Source organism: Cetorhinus maximus, chromosome 5 (genome assembly GCF_964194155.1).
Source record: "Cetorhinus maximus chromosome 5, sCetMax3.hap1.1, whole genome shotgun sequence".
NCBI lineage: Eukaryota > Metazoa > Chordata > Chondrichthyes > Lamniformes > Cetorhinidae > Cetorhinus > Cetorhinus maximus.
Window position 1 is genome coordinate 171850940 of NC_135883.1, and position 19316 is coordinate 171870255.

Here is a 19316-nt window from a genome sequence, read left to right on the forward strand (position 1 = left end):
CTGGGGGTTCCAGTGAGGAGCGAAGCAGAGGTGCGCCTGTGAATACAGACTGGGGATTCGAGTGAGGAGTGGAGCTGAAGGGCACCTATAAATACAGACCGGGGATTCGAGTGAGGAGTGCCTATAAATACAAACCGGGGGTTCGAGTGAGGAGCAGAGTGAGGAGCGCCTATAAATACAGACTGAGGATTCGAGTGAGGAGCAGAGCTGAGGAGCGCCAATAAATACAGACCAGGGATTCAAGTGAGAAGCGCCTATAAATACAGACCGGGGATTTGAGTGAGGAGCGGAGCTGAGGAGCGCCCATAAATACAGACTGGGGATTCGAGTGAGGAGCGGAGCTGAGGAGCGCCTATGAATACAGACCGGGGAGTTGAGTGAGGAGCAGAGTTGAGGAGTGCCTATGAATGCACAACAGGGAGTCGAGTGAGGAGTGGAGCTCAAGGGCACCTATAAATACAGACTGGGGATTCGAGTGAGGAGCAGAGTGAGGAGCGCCTATAAATACAGACTGGGGATTCGAGTGAGGAGCGCCTATAAATACAGGCCGGGGGTTCGAGTGAGGAGCGCCTATAAATACAGGCCGGGGGTTCGAGTGAGGAGCGCCTATAAATACAGGCCGGGGGTTCGAGTGAGGAGCGCCTATAAATACAGGCAGGGGGTTCGAGTGAGGAGCGCCTATAAATACAGGCCGGGGGTTCGAGTGAGGAGCGCCTATAAATACAGGCCGGGGGTTCTAGTGAAGAGCAGAGCTGAAGAGTGCCCATATATACAGATTGAGGATTCGAGTGAGAAGCGGAGCTGAGGAGTGCCTATGAATACAGACCGGGGATTCGAGTGAGGAGCGGAGCTGAGGAGCACCTATGAATACAGACCGGGGATTCGAGTGAGAAGCAGAGTTGAGGAGCGCCTATAAACACAGACCGGGGATTTGAGTCAGGAGCAGAGCTGAAGAGCACCCATAAATACAGGCCGGGGGTTCGAGTGAGGAGCGGAGCTGAGGAGCACCTGTGAATACAGACCGGGGATTCAAGGGAGGAGCGGAGCTGAGGAGCTCCCATAAATACAGATTGAGGATTCGAGTGAGGAGCGGAGCTGAGGGGCGCCTATAAATACAGACCAGGGATTCGAGTGAGGAGCGGAGCTGAGGAGCGCCTATAAATACAGATCGGGGGTTCCAGTGAGGAGCTGAGTTGAGGACCGCCTTTTAATGCAGACCAAGGATTCGAGTGAGGAGCGGAGCTGAGGAGCGCCAATCAATACAGTCCAAGGATTCGAGTGAGGAACAGAGCTGAGGGGCGCCTATGAATACAGACCAGGGATTTGATTGAGGAGCGGAGCTGAGGAGCGCCTATGAATGCAGAACAAGGATTCAATTGAGGAACGGTGCTGAGGAGCGTCTATGAATACAGACCAGGGATTCGAGTGAGCAGCGGATCTGAGCAGCGCCTATCAATGTAGATCGGGAGGTTGGGCGGCGGGACTTCAGTTTGGGTACCTTGGCTACCTTGGTGTTAGTCAGAGCAGAGCGGAGAGGACCTGCAGGAGGCATTGGGAGCTGAGCAGCTGTTTCACTGTTTCAGCTGCTGTGAGGCTGCAGTCTGGGAAAAAGAAAAAAAGCAACTGTGACGTCACAGGAAGTTAGTAAGTTGATTGGCCGGTAAGTGCTCAGTCTAAGGGACAGTGTGTGAGAAACCAGCTTAGGACAGGCGAGTTCAGGTAGATTTATAAAGACCAAAAACTTTAAAATAATATACCAAAATTTGAAAACTCTAAAATTAAAATAAAACAATAAAGATAAAAAAGCAATAAAAATAAAGTAATTTAAACAAATCTAAACACATACCTTTGTAGTTAAGAAGCATATAACCTTTAGCTGTCAGTGGTACTAGCATTCAATAAACACAGTAAATTGTAGCATACATAGGAAGAAAGTAATTAAAGTAAATTAACTAAGTAACAAGTTAGAATGGCAGGACAGGTGTTATGTTGCAGCTGTGAGATTAAATAAGAAGCTAGGTAAAGGTGGAGGGATAGTACAAGAGGGCGTTGGTGCACTAGTTAGAGATGACCTTGGTTCGGGAGATCAGAATGTAGAATTGGTTTGGGTGGAGATGAGGAATAGTAGGAAAAGTCATGAGTGGGAGTGGTCTACAGGCCCCCAAACAGTAGCCAAAGTGTAGGACAAAGTATTCAAGAGAAAATATTGTGTGTTTGTGATAAAGGGACAGCAATAATCATGGGTGAATTTAATCCACACATAAACTGGGAAAATCAGATTGGCAGCAGTAGCCTGGATGAGGAGTTCTTAGAATGCTTTCGAGATAGTTTCTTAGAACAGCATGTTCTGGAAGCAACCAGAGAGCAGGTTATATTAGATTTGGTATTGTGTAACATGACAGGATTAATTAATGACCTCAGAGTAAGGGCACCCCTAGGTAGCAGTGACCACAATATGATTGGATTTTACATTTGGTTTGAAAGAATGGGTCTAGGACTAACATCTTAAACATAAGGGGAACTATGTGGGGATGAAAGCTTCGCTAGCTGAAGTGAACTGGGAAACTAGGCTAGAGGACAGATCAATAGAGAAGTAGTGGAAAACGTTTAAAACGATATTTCAGAGTATTCAGAATAAGTACATTCCTATTATAAAGAAAAATTCTAAGGGGAGGACCCACCACCCATGGTTGACCAAAGAAGTTACGGAAAGCATCAAACTTAAGGAAAAGGCATACAACTCCAAAAAGATGAGTGCGCAGGACAGGTGATTGGACAGAATATAAAGAACAGCAGAGAATGACTAAAAGGTTAATCAGGAGAAAGAAATTAGAGGATGAGAGGAAGCTAGCTAGAAATGTAAAAATAGATAGCAAGAGTTTTTACATGTATTTAAAAAGGAAAAAAAGTAGTGGGTGTTGGTCCTCCAGATACTGAGAGTGGGGAATTAATAGTAGATGATAACAAAATGGTGGAAGAAATGAATAAATATTTTGCTGCTGTGTTCACTATAGAGAATACAAAAAGCATTCCAGTAATAGCTGCAAATCAGGAGGTGAAAGGGAGAGAGGAACTTGAAGAGCTTGGTGAAATTGAAATCACCAGGGAAATGGTACTGAGCAAATTGATGGAGCTCCAGGTCCTGATGGATTACATCCTAGGGTCTTAAAAGAGGTGGCTAATGTGGTAGACAATGCACTGGTGCTAATTTTCCAAAATTCTCTAGATTCTGGAAAGTTTCCATCAGATTGGAAAGTAGCAAATATAACCCCTCTATTCAAGAAGGGAGGGAGGCAGAAAACAGGAAAGTATAAGCGTTAGCTTGACATCTGTCGTGGGGAAGTTATTAGAATCAATCATTAAGGAAGTTATAGCTGGGCACCTAGAAGAGCTCAAGGCAATCGGGAAGAGTCAGCATGGTTTTGTGAAAGGGAAATCATGTTTAACCAATTTATTGGAGTTTTTTGAAGGAGTAACATGCGTAGTGGATAAAGGGAAGCCTGTAGACGTACTGTACTTGGATTTCCAGAAGGCATTTGATCATGTGCCACATCAAAGATTATTATGGAAAATAAAAGCGCATGGTGTAGGGGGTAACATATTTGCATGGATAGAAGATTGGCTGGTTGGCAGAAAGCAGAGAGTATGCATAAATGGGTCTTTTACTGATTGGTAGGGTGTGATGAGTGAAGTCCCACAGGGGTCTGTGCTGGGGCCTCAACTTGTTACAATTTACATCAATGACTTAGATGAGGGGAGCGAAGACATGGTAGCTAAATTTGCAGATGACACAAAGTTAGGTAGGTAAGTATGTTGTGAAGAGGACATGAGGAGGTTGCAGATGGATATAGATAGGTTGAGTGGGTGGGTAAAGATGTGGCAAATGGAATTTAATATGGGAAAATGTGAAGTTGTTCACTTTGGCAGGAAGAACAAAAAAGCAGAGTATGACTTAAATGGAGAACGGCTGCATAATTCTGTGGTGCACAGAGATCTAGGTATTCTAGTAAATGAGTCACAAAAAGTTAGTATGCAGGTATAGCAAGTAATTAAGAAAGCTAATCGAATGTTATCCTTTATTAGGAGAGGGATTTAACATAAAAGTAAGCATGTTACACTTCAGTTATACAGAGCATTGGTGAGGCCACACCTCAAATACTGTGTGCAGTTTTGGACTCCTTATTTAAGGAAGGATGTAAATGCATTGGAGGAGGTTCAAAGGAGATTTACTAGATTGATATCTGGAATGAGTGGGTTATCTTATGAGGATAGGTTAGACGGATAGGGCTTGTTTCTACTGGAGTTTAGAAGAGTGAGGGGGGAGTTGATTGAAGTATACAAGATCCTGGACTACCTTGACAAGATGGAGGTCGAAAGGATGTTTCCTCTTGTGGATGAGTCCAGAACTAGGAGGCACTGTTTTCAAATTAGGGGTCGCCCTTTTAGGACAGAGATCAGGATGAATTTTTTTCTCTCAGGGGGTTTTTGGAACTCTCTGCCTCAGAAGGTGGTGGAGGTGGGGTGATTGAATGTTTTTAAGGCAGAGGTAGCTAGATTCTTGTTAGGCAAGGGAATAAAAGGTTTTGGGGGTTAGATGCCAATGTGGAAATCGAAACACAAGATGATCAGCCGTGATCTTATTGAATGGAAGAGTAGGCTCGAGGGGCCGAATGGTCTTGTCCTGTTCCTATTTCTTATGTTCTTATGACGGGAATAACGTACGTTCCACATGTCCCACAAAAAGGCAGGTATAACTGGGACCAATATAGGTACCCATTGCAACACCTTTTATTTGGAGGAAATGAATAGAGTTGAAGGATAAGTTGTTCAGAGTGAGAACAAGCTCAGCCAGGTGGAGGAGCGTGGTGGTGGATGGGGATTGGTTGGGCCTCTGTTCGAGGAAGAAGCAGAGAGCTCTGCGATGGTTCTGGTGGAGTTGGAGGTGTAAAGGATTGGATGTCCATAGTGAAGAGAAAGCAGTTCGGGCCAGAAAACTAGAAACTATTCAAGTCATGCAGGGCATCAGAAGAGTCGTGGATGTAGCTAGGAAGGGGCTGTACAAGGGGAGAAAAGATAGTCGCGATGGGGAGAAATCAGTTCAATGAGACAGGAACAGGCTGAAACAATTGGTCACAAACAAAAACATAAAATGCTGGAAAAACTCAACAGATCTCGCAGCATCTGTGGAGAGAGAAACAGAGTTCACCTTTCGAGTCTGTATGACCCTTCTTCAGAGCTCTGAAGAAGGGTCATACAGACTCAGAACATTAACTCTGCTAGATGCTGTTAGACCTGCTGAGTTTTTCCAGCATTTTCTGCTTTTGTTTCAGATTTCCAGCATCCGCAGTATTTTGCTTTTATCTTATAAACAATTGATCAACTGGGACAGTCTGGTTTATGGACCTTGGAGAGGAGGTAGAAACAGGCTATACCAGGTTGGGGAACTATGAACGTTGGAGGCAGCAAAGGGAAGATCTCCAGAGGGTATGAAGTCAGTGGCACTCCTGGACACATTGCTTGATGCTCAGTCAGGGGTTAAGAGGAAAATGTCAGAGAGTTAGTGTTCAGCCTCTGTTCAGTAGAGGTGAGTACGCCAAACAGCAACAGCGACACCCTTGTCAGTGGATCTGATGACAAAGTTAGAGTCGGACTTCACAGAACAGTGCAGCAAGTTTAGTGTGAGTGAAAGGGGCAGACTAATTGAGATGGCCAATGTCACATGAGCAGTTCTCAATAAAAAGATTGAGACAGGATGTGAGAGCAGAGGGAGGGCACCAAATGGAGGGAGAATATTGCAGAAGGGTGTAGGGAGCCACTAAGTTGGGGGGGCGCGGTGGGGTTGGGGGGGGTGTCAAAGAAGTGGGCACAGAGGTGGAGGCGACGGAAGAAGAGCTCAGCGTCATGTCAAGCTCAAAATTCAGTGAGGTAGAGACATAAGGGGATGAAGCTGAGGCCTTGGCTAAGGTCAGAGCATTTAGAGTTAGAGAGGAGAAAGTCAGGAGGTATTGTGAATAGACAGCAAAGGGTAAGGCTCAAGTAAGAGAGAGGTAGTCAGAGGGAAGAGAAGGGAAGGATCCGGAGGGGCGTTTGCAAAGATTTAGGGTAAGACATCGAAGGTTTAGAGGGGACATGATGGAAAATCGTTTTGCCCAGATTGTGGTGGGAATCTGGAACTCACTGCTTGAAAGGGTGGTACAGGCAGAAACCCTATAACATTTAAAAAGTCCTTGGAGATGCACTTGAAGTTCTGTAAGCTACAAGGCTATGGACCAAGAGCTTGGAAGCAGAATTAGGTTGGAGGACTCCCTGTCAACCAACGCGGATATGTGAGCCAACTGACCTCTTTCCATGTCACAAATTTCTATGATTTCTATGTTGTTTCCTCTTCTCCCTCTTTCCTGGCCTCTGTACTTGCATAAAACATGTTATGTCTCTTAACTTAAAGGAGGGAAGCAAGAGAGAGAGGTTTAGTGATGGAATTCCAGAACTTGGGATCTAGTCAGCTGAGAGTGCAGCCATCGAAGGTGGAGCGATTAAAGTTGAGGATGCTCAAGAGGTCAAAATTACATGAGGGCAGATATCTCAGAGAGATTTAGGGCTGGCGGAGACTAAAGGAAGGGAGATGCTATTCCATAAAGGGATTTGAAAACCAGGATGGGAATTTTAAAATCGATACATGGTTTAACCAGAAGCAGTATTGGCTAGCAAGCAGAATAATAGTGATTTAAAGTGATCAGCAAAAGAACCAAAGACAACATGAGAAACAATCTTTTTTAACACAGTGAGTGATTAGGATCTAGAATGCATTGTTGAGAGTGTGGTGGTGAGTGTGGAGAGTGTAGATTCAATCACAACTTTCAAAAGGGAGTTGGATAATTATCTGAAGAGAAAAGATTTGCAGGGCTACATGGCAAAGGTGTGAGACTAGCTAAATTGCTCTGGCAGAGAGCTGACACAGCCATAATCAGCTGAATGACCTCCTTCAGTGTTATCACCATTGTATGATTCTGATTCTTTCTCTGAAAAGCTGAAAGAGTGATTGCCTTTGATTTGAAAGCAATAACAGGAAAACTTTTAATTACTTTCAAGTATTTGGGGAATCTGTAATTGTTTTTAAAAATGTTTGGAAATGACTTTTAAGAGTTTGCCTCAATTGTAAAAGGACCAATTATAATTTTTGGATAATAAGAAACACTGTTCCATATGACCTGGCAACTGAAGGCCTGAAGGCTGTACCAGTAGGAATGAGTGTGGCAGACAGGCAATGAGGAAAGATGAGAGCTGGATTCTTGAGCAGTTGGAAACCATATTTAGAACTGCTGCTGACTGATTGAATACCCAGAATCGGCCATACCGTGCAAAGGTAAAGGCAGTTCTGGTAGATCCAAGCTACTACAACCAATGGGAGCTGAGAGTTGAGAAGGTTCCAGAATGAAGTGTGCCATTGTACAGAAGATTGCATGTGTGGAACGCTGTTTACATGGCTGCTGCTGCCTGTGGAGAATCAGTTAAGTCCTTGAAGGAAAGGAACGGGAATTCAGCCCGAGGAAGATCCGAGCTTGGAAGAACTTTGTGTCTGAAATCAGAGTGGACTGCCTAGTAACTCCGTGAGATATCTTTGCTATTTCATGTGTAATTTATAGTTTGTACTAACCATGATTTTCCTGTTAATTTATTTTTAATTTACATCGATTCTGATTCATGTTAAAGTAAATGTTACAAAATATGAAATCTTGTCCAATGATTTCTTTATTTGGGGTTCATTTGTAAATTTGTTCTTTTCGTTTATGGATCCCTAGGGGGATCATAACAACAGGAGGAATTACGGTGTGGAACATGTGCCTAACATTTCAAGCTCCAGTCTATATTGCAAGTACACATAGTGTCATTGCAATACTATTAAGTCCCTTTATCACTGTGTCTGGAGGAATCTCCCCAGGGCAAATCCTTTTGCTGGCAGGGTTTGTTCGCTCTATTGTTTGGCAGTAGGATACACTTACCTGCAGCTTTCTTTTTTGAAGACTTTTTTTTTGTATTTGGGTAAGTTTCCACCATGGGTAGAATTTCATCAGGGGTACCTGCACAAGAAAGAAAATAAGTCAACAAAGGAAACTCGGGGCCAACAAGGGAAACCTGGGACCAACAAGTGAAACCTAAGTGTCTAGAAGCCATCTCTCTGTCCTGATGTCAGTCTGACCCCATCAATAGGAAGTAGGCAAATGCAGCCCAATGATATCTCTCAGCCTCCCTTAACCACCTCTACAGCAGCATTTGACTTTTGCTGTCTCCTTACAAAGCGGTAGAATCAAATCTTCCTTACACGATGCTCTCAGTCAACATTCCCAAATGCTGTGTGAGCTTTTTGCACTTCAACAGATTGCTGTTGGTCGGGGGGGAGTGGGTGGTGGTGGAGGGCTGAGGGGGACCTTTCAACTGGCGCATCAAATAGTTTTAGTCCAGGTGTGATGGACACTTGCTTACTTTGTTTCCTTCAATTTCCCCAACCTGTCTTCCTCTCCACTGAAGACAGTGTGGCAATTTCATTGACAATGTATACCCTCTGATACCTTACCCAAATAGTTAGCGTTGGGTGAATCTGGACAGGAAGGACCAGGAAGCTAATGGATTTTGGATGAACATCACAGCCAAATTTGGTTGTGAATTTAACCCAAGCAAAAATGAATGTGGCTACTACTGAAGAATAAGTCTTTTCTCAATCACAGGGTAGATCCTTACAAGGGTTGTATTAAACTTTCTTCTAGAAGCCTCATAGATGATGTTCTCCCAGAATCACAGTGTGGTTTTAGTGCTAACCATGGGACGGCTGAAATGGTGTTTATAGCAAGACAACTACAAGAAAAGTACAGAGTGCGCCATCAGGATCTATACATAGGACAGGATCTTCCGCTCCTGCCCGTCGCAGGATTAAAAAAATCAGCTTCACATCAGCGTGAAAACAGTTTGTGATTGTCTGCTCCAGGCCTCAAGGGCAGCTCACATTTCCTGCCGTGCCATGTGGGAGCACAATTTGATTAGATTTAAATGTCATGAATGCTCATTATAAAAGGACCCTCGCCAGAATCACCCCCCACCCCAGCCCCCGCACTGGATCAAGAGGCCATGCCGGTGTCTAATTAGATCGGCGTGTTTTACAACCATATATAAACTACGTGCACCTAGTGGCCTGCATTTCGCTTGTCACTTCGAGGTTTGTTCGCGTACCTTGCAACACGCACCACCTCGGACTCCATGCCAGGCTTCGCAGACAGCACCACATTGCTTTCAGGGGGCTTTCAGAGGCAAGGCTCTACGTGTTAAGGTGGGGGTGGGTTGTCTGGTGCTGTAGTGCGAGGGTTCGACGGGTGGCGGGGTGAGAATGAGGAAGGTTGCACTCAGAAACATGATGGAGGGGGGGTTGGTGCAGGTTGAGGGGGCATCCTCTGGGCCACAATGGGGAGAGAGTCTCTTACAAGAGGACATAAGCAAGTTGGGGCCAGAATGAGAAGTTCGTGGAGTGAAGAAGCCCTTCAGTTTATATTGCTGAGCTTGCAGAGACTGTCCTTGTACCAGTTGAGGGAGGGGGAAGGCATGTCAGCCACTGTCAGTCGTGCCCAGCATGTTGTGCACAAGACATGTTTGTCCCAGGGGGTCTCTGGCATAATACTGGGCTGCAAATGATATACTCACAGTCGGGGGGGGCACCTGCAGTGTGTGGATGGGAACAAGGTAGTGTAGGGGCACTAGGTCGTCTCATAGTGGGGCAGTCTCTTTCTGTCACTGTGCAATAGGCCTCAAGGGGTATGATCCAATGCGTCATCGGCACATCCACCCCAAATGATTCAGAGGGTAATCCAGCACCATCACAATGGGATTAAGGATTATAGGGGAAGGAAGGGAAAGCTGAACATTATACTCCTCCAGGACGTTGGGAGGGGTTTTCACAGACACACAGGGAGGGTCCAAGTTGGTCTGGTAGTGAAACCTCAGCACCATCATCCTGGAACCTGAAGCAGTGATGCAATAAAAATTAAAAATGAGAAATAACTCTGGTGGGCAGGGCTCTGAGGGCCTCAAGGAGGCATGTTGCACTGCACTGTGCCGATTCAATCAACACCTAACTGAACTGTGTATTACCAAATGAAGAGAGACGCACAGCTAAGAAATGTTAGGAGCCTTTCAATGACAATGCAGGGACTCAGGAGAGAATGAAGTCAAGAGCAAGCAGGTGACTGGGCAAGCTGCAGCTGTCCATTAAAAGCAGGAACTCAGAATCTTGGCTAGGCAGGTTCACATATGAAAACCCTCAGCCCTCCCTGAAACAATCTCACTCCCTCACTAAACATTTTCCCTCATCTACATTCCAACAAGTGTCGTCTTTTCAGCAGCACATCCAAGTGCCTGGCCAAAGCAATCTCATTGCAGTCGGTCATGTGAAAGGGAGGTGGTGGGGCGGGTGGGGGGAAGCATAGTGTGATCCTTGAAATGGACATTGTGCTGGCCAGTACCTCAGTGGCCAACAGGTGCCGACACTGGTACCAAGCCCTTGTATCCACAGTCATTTACTAGTCATTGACAGAAATAAGACCTTTGGAGGTTGATGCCGACCAATGTCATCTTCTTATTGATCCTGCAGAAAGGAGACCTTCAGGAATATGGAGGTTGCATTATTTGTTGCCTGTATAATCACAGAGGCAGGGGGGAAGGCAAAGAAGGTTGTGACAGCAGCACCAGCTTCGCCAAAGTGAGGAGCTTCACCCTGATAAGCAAGAAGCAAAAGGACCCCCTCCAGGCGCAGTGGATGGAGCTCAGGGAGACGTTGCGCATAGGCGTCTCCCAAGATTAAGGTCTACAGAGTATGCATGCCTCTTCTGCCATCAGCTGCACTCACGTGGTTATAAAAGCTCCCTGGCAACAGACACTCCAATATATCAACAGGAAAGGCTTCTACTCACTCAGTGTGCAGCTGGTCTGTGACCACAAGAAATAAACCTTGCAGGTTTGCGCAAGATACTCGGAAAGCTGCCAGGACTCCTACATCTTGAGTAGATCGCAGATCCCGGACATCTACGAGGAATCACATAGGATCCAGGGTTGGCTCATCGGTGACAAAGGGTACCCACAAAGGACGTGGCTGTTGTCCTGGACCAAGGTTTCCATGGTGGCCACCATCTTACCAGTGTTGACCTCGGTGCACTGGCATGCCAATGCTCTAACCTCACACTGAATGTGGACGGACTCCTTCATCATACCTTGCAATCTGTGGAAAGTAGCTGACAAACTTTCCTGTTATTGCCCTGACTGTCACTGAAACTCCACCAACTGAGTTAGGACCAAGTCCAAGGCTCATCATCTGACTCGGACTCACCAGAATCCTGGCCTCCAGCAGTGCTCTGAATGCCAGCTACCTTGGTCGTCCCAGCTTTCGCTTGCTGTGGACCAGACTGTGTGCTGTGCTCACCAGTTTGTGACCCCAAGGCTGCTCTATAACTCGTCCCATCGAGGTGTGTGTCTCTGCAATGGAAAGAGTGTGAGTGAGTGCTGTGACAGGTCTTCTGCATGTGTTTCTTCAGCATGCTCACCCAACCTGTCCTCAGCACTGGAAATGAGGGCCTGGCTCGTGGTGTCCCTGGGCCGCTTCGCAGAGGCGTCTATGAAAGTGAGCAGAGAAAATTAGTGCATGGCAGGCGACATGAAAACAGGACTATGGCCTCACGGAATCGTTGAACCTGAGGGATCAGCTGGTGCAGAAGCCTCACTTGGGTGTCTACCGCCGACCTCACCATCACCACATGATCGGTCCCGGTCCTCTCCTACAAGCTCAATAGCCTGCTCCTCAATGGGAGTGAGGGATTTTATCTCAACCATTCCTCCACCTTCTCCCTCCAATTGTGGATTAGCCTGTCCTTTATTTTGTACAAACCTAATTTAGTTTGTACTTTGTAGTTGGCATTAAACTGAAATCTACAGTTTAAATTCTGTAGTTGCCAGCAAGGGTTCCAGTGAAAGAGCAGCTTAATTAAGAAGCAGCAGAAACAGGATCCTCATTAAGGGACTCAGCCAGGCTTTGTGTGTTGGGGCATGTATAAGTAGCCAATTTAGTGCAGTTTACAATAGATTACCAGAGTTAAGCGCTTCAGGGAGTTAAGTGGAGGAAGGAAAAGAGGTGTTTGGTTGCTTTTGCCTAAACTTTTTCAGCTTCCAGGAATTAATTCTTGCCCTGCTACAGGAGAAGGAGCTGGTTAATTGGTGAGTATCTAGTAAGTGACTAAGGTTTATTCTATTCCTAAGGCTCAAAATAGTATATTTTAAGCAAGAGGTGAGTGGGAGAGGTTAAAAGGTGCAGATTGAGAGACCTACCTGCAGTGAGACCAGCGGTGGAGTGACATGACAAACCACAACGTGACGCGAGTGCAGGGAAAGCAGCTGATTGGTGAGTAAGTCTTGAAAGTAAAAGTAAGGTCTTTAGTTTGTGTTTAGGTCTCTCGTCTTTTTTTCTCTTTTTCTTAAAATAACTTGTTCAGTATAAGATCGATACTCGTGTAAAAATAAATTAATTACAAAAAAGTACAAAGAGCGGGGTTTCTTCAAGTGTAAAGAGCAGGGATACTTGAGGAATTAATTAATAAATTAAATTAAATACGATAATGTTGGCAGGATGGGTGACGTGTTGCTGCTGCAGCATGTGGGAACTGCTGGACACCAGAGTGATCCAGTACAAACACATCTGCAGTAAGTGTTTGTAGCTCCAGGAACTTTGGATCTGAATTGAGGAGCTGGAGTCCGAGCTGCAGACGTTGCACCACATCAGGGAGGAGGAAAGTTACCTGGAAACTTTGCTCCAGGCGGCGGTCACACCCCACAGATTAGGTAATTACAATTTGGTCTGTGATCAGGGACAGTAGGGTGTGACTGTAGCTGAGGCAGGTTTGGGGACCCAGGAGGTAGCGTTCGAGGAGCCTCAGCCCCTGCAATTATCCAACAGTTACGAAGTTCTTGGAAGCTGTGTGCAAAAGTGCTGGGACCGCAGGGAGGATGAACGAACTGACCACGGCACCATGGTACAGGGAGGCATTCAAGTGTGGGTACAAAATAAGAACATAGTAATGGTAGGGGACAGTATAATTAGGGGGATAGTTACTGTTCTCTGCAGCCGTGAGCATGAGTCCCGAAGGCTGTGTTGTCTGCCCGGTGCCAGGGTTAAGGACATCTCCTCAGGGCTGGAGAGGAATTTGGAATGGGATGGGAGGGATCCAGTTGGCGTCATCCATGTTGGTACAACGACATTGATAGAAGTAGAAAGGAGGTTCTGCTGAAATAATTTGAACAGTTAGCAGCTAAATTATAAAGCAGAACCTTCAAGGTAATAATCTCAGGGTTACTACCTGAGCCAGGGGCAAACTGGCATAGTGTAAATAAAGTCAAGGAGTTAAATGCGTGGCTCAGAGATTGGTGTGGGAGGAATGGGCTTCAGTTCATGGGGCACTGGCATCAGCACTGGGGTAGAAGGGAGCTGCTGGGACTGGTGTCCAGGCAAATGGAATAACTAGGGTTGTAGAGACGGCTTTAAACTAAATAGAGGGGAGGAAGGTTCTGGAAGGGGGATACGTAGGCTTACAAAGCAAAAGGACATGGCAGCATTGCAGGGCAGCTATTTAGGCAATGATACCCAGAGTGTGACAGGAAGGGACAGAGTGTACAAACATAAAAAAAATGCAGAAAATAGGGTCAAAGGGGGAAAAAATGGTAAAAAGGCAAAACTAATGGCTCTTTACTTAAATGCACATAGTATTCAGAACAAAATAAATGAATTAACGGCACAAATAGAGGTTAGTGGGTATGATCTTATAGCCATTACAGAGACGTGGTTACAAGGAAATCAAAGCTGGGAACAAAATATTCAGGGATATGTAACTTTTAGAAAGGACAGTGTGGAAGGAAAGGGTGCTGGGGTAGCTTTGTTAGTACGAGACAGAATAAGTAAGATAGCAAAAAATGATCTTGGATCGGAAGATGTAGAATCCATATGGGTGGCGGTAAGAAATAACAAGGGGAAGATGACACCGGTGGGAGTAGTCTATAGGCCCCCTAACAGCTATACTGTCGGACAGAGAATAAGTCAGGAGATCGTGAGGGCATGTAAAAAAACCAGTATATTAATCATGGGTGACTTTAATCTTCATGGATAGGGAAAATCAAATTGGCAGGGGTAGCAATGAGCAAGAATGCATAGAATATATTCAGGGCAGTTTCCTAGAACAATATGTTTTGGATCAAACCAGGGATCAGGCGATTTTGGATCTGGTAATGTGTAAATGAGGCAGGTTTAATAAATGATCTCAGAGTAAAAGATCCCACTCTCACCTCACGAGTTCAGCTCTTTTGTCCATATTTGAACCAAGGCTGTAATGAGATCAGGAGCTGAGTGGCTCTGGCAGAACCCAAACTGGGCATCAGTGAGCAGGTTATTACTAAGCAAGTGCCGCTTGATAGCACTGTTGATGACCCCTTCCACCCCTTTACTGATGATCAAGAGTAGACTGAAGGGGCAGTAATTGGCCAGGTTGGATTTGTCCTGGTTTTTGTGTACAGGACATACCTGGGCAATTTTCCACATAGCCAGGTAGATGCCAGTGTTGTGGCTGTACTGGAACAGCTTGGCTAGGGGCATGGCAAGTTCTGGAGCACAAGTTTTCAGTACTAATGACAGAATATTGTCAGGGCCTATAGCCTTTGCAGTATCCAGTGCTTTCAACCATTTCTTGATATCATGTGGTGAATCAAATTGGCTGAAGACTGGCACCTGTGATGCTGGGGACCTCTGGAGGAAAGTTTTTATATTAAAGAAAAATAAAGCTTCAAAGACATATGAAACAATAGAATTTACATATTAGAGAGAGAAACATATATAAAGGAGAATGAAAGGCTATGTAAGATTGAACAGAAGTTATTGAAACAGCCTTCAAGAAGCCTCCAGCCATTTGTGCATAAGTCTACTATGTAAAGTGACTGAAGTTGGGGAAAAGCTATTTGGAGTTCCACTGTCAAGTGGGTACTGTGTTAACTTGTTGGTTTTGTTTTAAATCTAAAACCTATTTTGGACTGTTGACTTAAAGTGGGTGTGTAACTGGGAGTCAGGCTAATAAGGAATTTTAGGAGTTGTTAGTGTATTGTAGTCTCATGTATGTGCTTGAAATCTTTTATTTTGTTAATAAATATTTTAATTTAATTTTTAAAAATCTCTAAAGGTCTTAGTGGACTCATTACTTCTGAATTCAGTGCACACTTCTTCTCGTAATAAATGCAAATTGCAAAACCGTTGTGATAGTGCGAATAAGTTTCCCTCACGGATTTGGTCTGCCTGACACACATCATCTGCCACATCATAACATATATACTTAATGAGGCAGGGAGTGGACAATATGGCGTGAAAACCCACTATTGCAGCCAACGGGATAAACGCTGCCTTTCCCACCCACCCACCCCCAACGCACTTAATGTGCAGAGGAGAAAATCCCGCCCATATTGTTCATAGCCCTAACTAAACCTTTAGAAAGTGAGTGAACCTGATCTATTGTACTTGCTCTCCAAGCTAGGATCACTGAACAAGTTTGTCAAAATCTTGTGCCTACTGCATGATGGCATGGTTGGATATGTTTGTGCTGTGGTGAGATGTCCAATGCCATTGCAGTAACCAGCAGAATAAAGCAAGGATGAGTCGAGGCTCCCCATCTCGTCAATCCCTTCTTTGCTACAATGTTGAAGGAAGCCACCAGCGAAATCACTGCAGGCATCATTAGGTTACCTTCAGGGAAGCGCTTCAATCTGTGTGCCTCCGCCAAAGTCAGAGAGGCAATAATTAATGAGTTTCTACATGTGGATGATTGTGCCCTAGCTGCTTACAACAAGGTAGGCATCCAGATGATGGTAAACAATATCTTGAGTGCTGCCAAACATTTTGGTCTCCAAATCAGTGTCTCCAAGACCGAGGTTATGTTTCAGCCACCACCAGGCACACACTATGAAGAACCAAATATAAATGTTGATGGCACCAGGCTCAAGATTGTAGAAAAATTCTCAAACCTTCATAGTGTGTTCTACAGGGCTGCTACTATTGATGAAGCAATCCATGCACACATCCGGAAAGCAAATTCTGCCTGCAGCCAACTTTATGATCATGTCTGGAAGCAGCATGGCATTAAGCTGAAGACTAAAATCAAACTTTACCAGGCCATAGTCCTGACCACCTTGCTATAAGGCATAAAATTCTGGGTCTGCTATAGGCCCAACATCAAAGCTTTGGAACACTCCTACCAAAGATACCTGAGGTCCATCATGAGAATTAAATGGCAGGACAGAATTACAAAGAGGTCCCTCATTGATCTGGACCCAACAGCACACAGAGCAAGGTCCAAAAGTTCAACTTAGATGGCTGGCCATATCTCCCACATGGATAACTACAAAATCCCCAAGCAGATCTTCTATGGAGAACTTTCTCAGAGCAAATAACAGTGATCAGTACAAATGATGCAAGGATACCCTAAAAAAACACAGCCTTACAAAACTCTTAGGAAAACACTGCATGCGGAGGTCAGCATTGAAACTTGGTTCATCGTGTTTCAAGGAATATCTACACCAAACCAAGAGGAAGGCCAGAGGTAGCACAGCTGCAGAAGATCCCCTCAGCACCAGCAAGGACAACTACCAGTTCTGTGGACCTCCAAGCTGATCCCACATTTTCGTGACTCTTCAGTCACAAAAGGACTCACAGGAGACAATGAAATCAGTTACATCTAAGATTTTTTTTAAACTTTCATGGCAATTGATGACAGTTTCATGGCACCATCAATGATGCTAGCTTTCAATTCCTTTTTTTAATTAATTACATTTATTAATTGAATTTAAATTCCACCAGCAGCCATGGTGGGATTTGAACCTGTGCCCCCAGAGAATTAGCCTGGGCCTCTGGATTACTAGTCCAGTGACATTACCACTATGGTACCACTCACCATCGCCCCATACTTGAATAACAAAGATCTACCACTACCTCAAGTTTATATTCCCCTCACTAACAGAGCCCCTCGTGAGATCAGCTAATGGAGACTTAACCTGGAATCCTATAGGCCCTTACAGCTCAGTACCAGAGAGGTGCATTTAATCAATAAGTCATTCACTCACCTGCTTTTACAATCTTTCCATTTTCCAGTAACACTACCATATCAGCCTTATCCAAAAACTCCGTCCGATGTGTACAAAGGATTACGGTCTTATCTTTCAAAATTCCCAAAATACACTTTTCCAAAAGGTGATTGGCCACATCTTTATCCACAGCAGCTAATGGGTCATCAAGGAGATACAGTTCCTTTTTCTGTGGGAGGCAATTATTCAGTTCTTGAATTAAAATTCTTCATTATATCCCTCTCCTCTACAGCCCCAAAATCTCACAGCAGAGGGATGAGTAAATCTATCAGGTCTGTGTTTAGAGTTGACTCCTAGAACATCAACCCCGCTTTACCTATCAGGTAAACTTCAACACTATGGTCTGAATTTTCCACTCCTGCCAATGGTGGGAATCGTGCTGGGCAGAGGAACTAAATTTGGCATGATGGAAAAAGTCAGTTTTCCACTGGCAGGAAATTAGTTTGGAATTTTGTTCTCCCGACTTTCATTGCAGGTTAAAGGCAGGTCAAGTTACTTGCTGATCTATGTCGGGAACCACATTTGTATCTCGTGAATTCTCATTAAAAGGCCAACTTGCCAGAATTACATTCCCCCTCCAAATTAAGTGCCCAGCCACTGAGAATTTAGAACAGTCTGTTTCCTGACTGTATATAAGTGGCATGCATCTGGCAAGTTTCAATTCATCAACAACTTCAAGGTAAGTAGATGTTGCTTTCTCCTTCTCAGAGATCTCGCATAACTTCGCCCAAGTGCTGTTAGGAAACGCCATGCGAAAGCTGGACAAGGGACAAGGTAGCTGGAAGGGAGGGGTGTAGGGTGCAAAGGTAGAGCGAAGGCTGGACAGGGGAGGTAGGATTGCAGGGGTAGGGTGGGGAGAATACCCAGGGAAACGGTGGGGGGGTGGTGTGGAGAGATCATGTCCAGGGAAGGGGGAAATGTTGTGGGGGGGTGGGTGTGTTAGAGGGTAGGGTCCGTGGTGTCGACGGTGGGGTCCTGGGGGTGGGGGTGGAGAACTCAGGGTACTGCTGATGGGAGGGAACAGTCACAGTCAGAGGGGGGAGTGGAATGCAATAGGCTGGCAGGTCCAGGGTGAGAGTCTGGTAGGTGAAGGTCTCATCAGCTGGGTCATGAAAAAGGTGTGGCACGGATAACAGGAGGAGGCAGGATCATGCTGGGCATGGGGATGGTAATGGATGTCAGATCTGAGGGGAGGAAAGGCATGTGGAGGTAGATCGTGATCAGGTCCATGGTAATGGAGGGGGGTTCAAGGGTGACAGAGCGAAGAGGAATGGTGATATTGGGTGGGTCTATGGTGATGGGGGCAGTTGGTGGGTGACAGAGGGAGGGTGCAAGGTGTTGGATCAAATTTGAAAGGTCATCCGCACTAAGTGGCCAACAGCCAATGAAAGGGGCACCCTAATAATTATGAGGCAACTGGATGTCAAAGAAGCTCATGTGAGTTCTCCTCTCTATGGTGAAGCTTGCATTGCAACAGGTTTGCTCCTGACTCATGGGTCTCTAACATCGCGATCCCAGCAAGGTGTGGAGCTCCCATTCATTCGGTGTTATTGGCCATCGGCTGCAGTCAGAGGCAGGGATGAATGGGGGACGGGAGGTGAAATGCCTCCAAGGGACACGGTTGGTGAAGGGCAGCCAACTTGCGACTCCAAACCTCCATCCTCCCTGGTGAACGGTCATGGCTGACAAGGGATCATGCAGTTAATCTTTCAATGCTGCCAAGGCAATGGTCTCTCTATAGAGTCTCGAAGGTAATGGAGACAAGCAGAAAAGTGTCGTGTGAGGCTTCTTGCACATGGCTCTCATCACCCTGGTCAAAGAACAATGTCTCCATACGGATTCAGGTATGAACGGGAGGAGCACCCATCTCTGGTCCTCCAGGATATTGTTTAACTGAAGGGGTATGCCATGTCTAGATGGGAGGTCAGGTGAAGAGTTTAGCACTTGCCTGCTGGCTTTGAGATGGAGGTAAACCTGTAATGGATATGCTTACTAAATGTATCACTTCAATTCATTCACACATCCACTGAGGCTTTGAATGTGCGGGGTTGCAGGCAACCGTGCCTTGGTAATGGCTCTCATCCAGATGAGGAGAGCCCATCGCCATTTGGCACAGGGCC

At 45.4% G+C, this 19316-nt stretch overlaps 1 protein-coding gene across 3 annotated transcripts in view; it reads right to left on the reverse strand.

Annotated features, from left to right (window-relative positions):
• abcc10 (ATP-binding cassette, sub-family C (CFTR/MRP), member 10) overlaps positions 1–19316 on the reverse strand; it is a 235541-nt gene that overhangs the window by 102843 nt on the left and 113382 nt on the right. For all 3 annotated transcript variants that reach the window (XR_013576686.1, XM_078542808.1, XM_078542807.1), the window contains 2 exons: positions 17176–17365; positions 8001–8078 (listed from right to left, as the gene is read on the reverse strand). Coding sequence is in view for 2 of the 3 variants with exons in the window: in XM_078542808.1 (XP_078398934.1) it covers positions 8001–8078; positions 17176–17365 (268 nt within the window). In the remaining variant the exon portion in view is untranslated. The remainder of the gene's footprint in view (positions 1–8000; positions 8079–17175; positions 17366–19316) is intronic.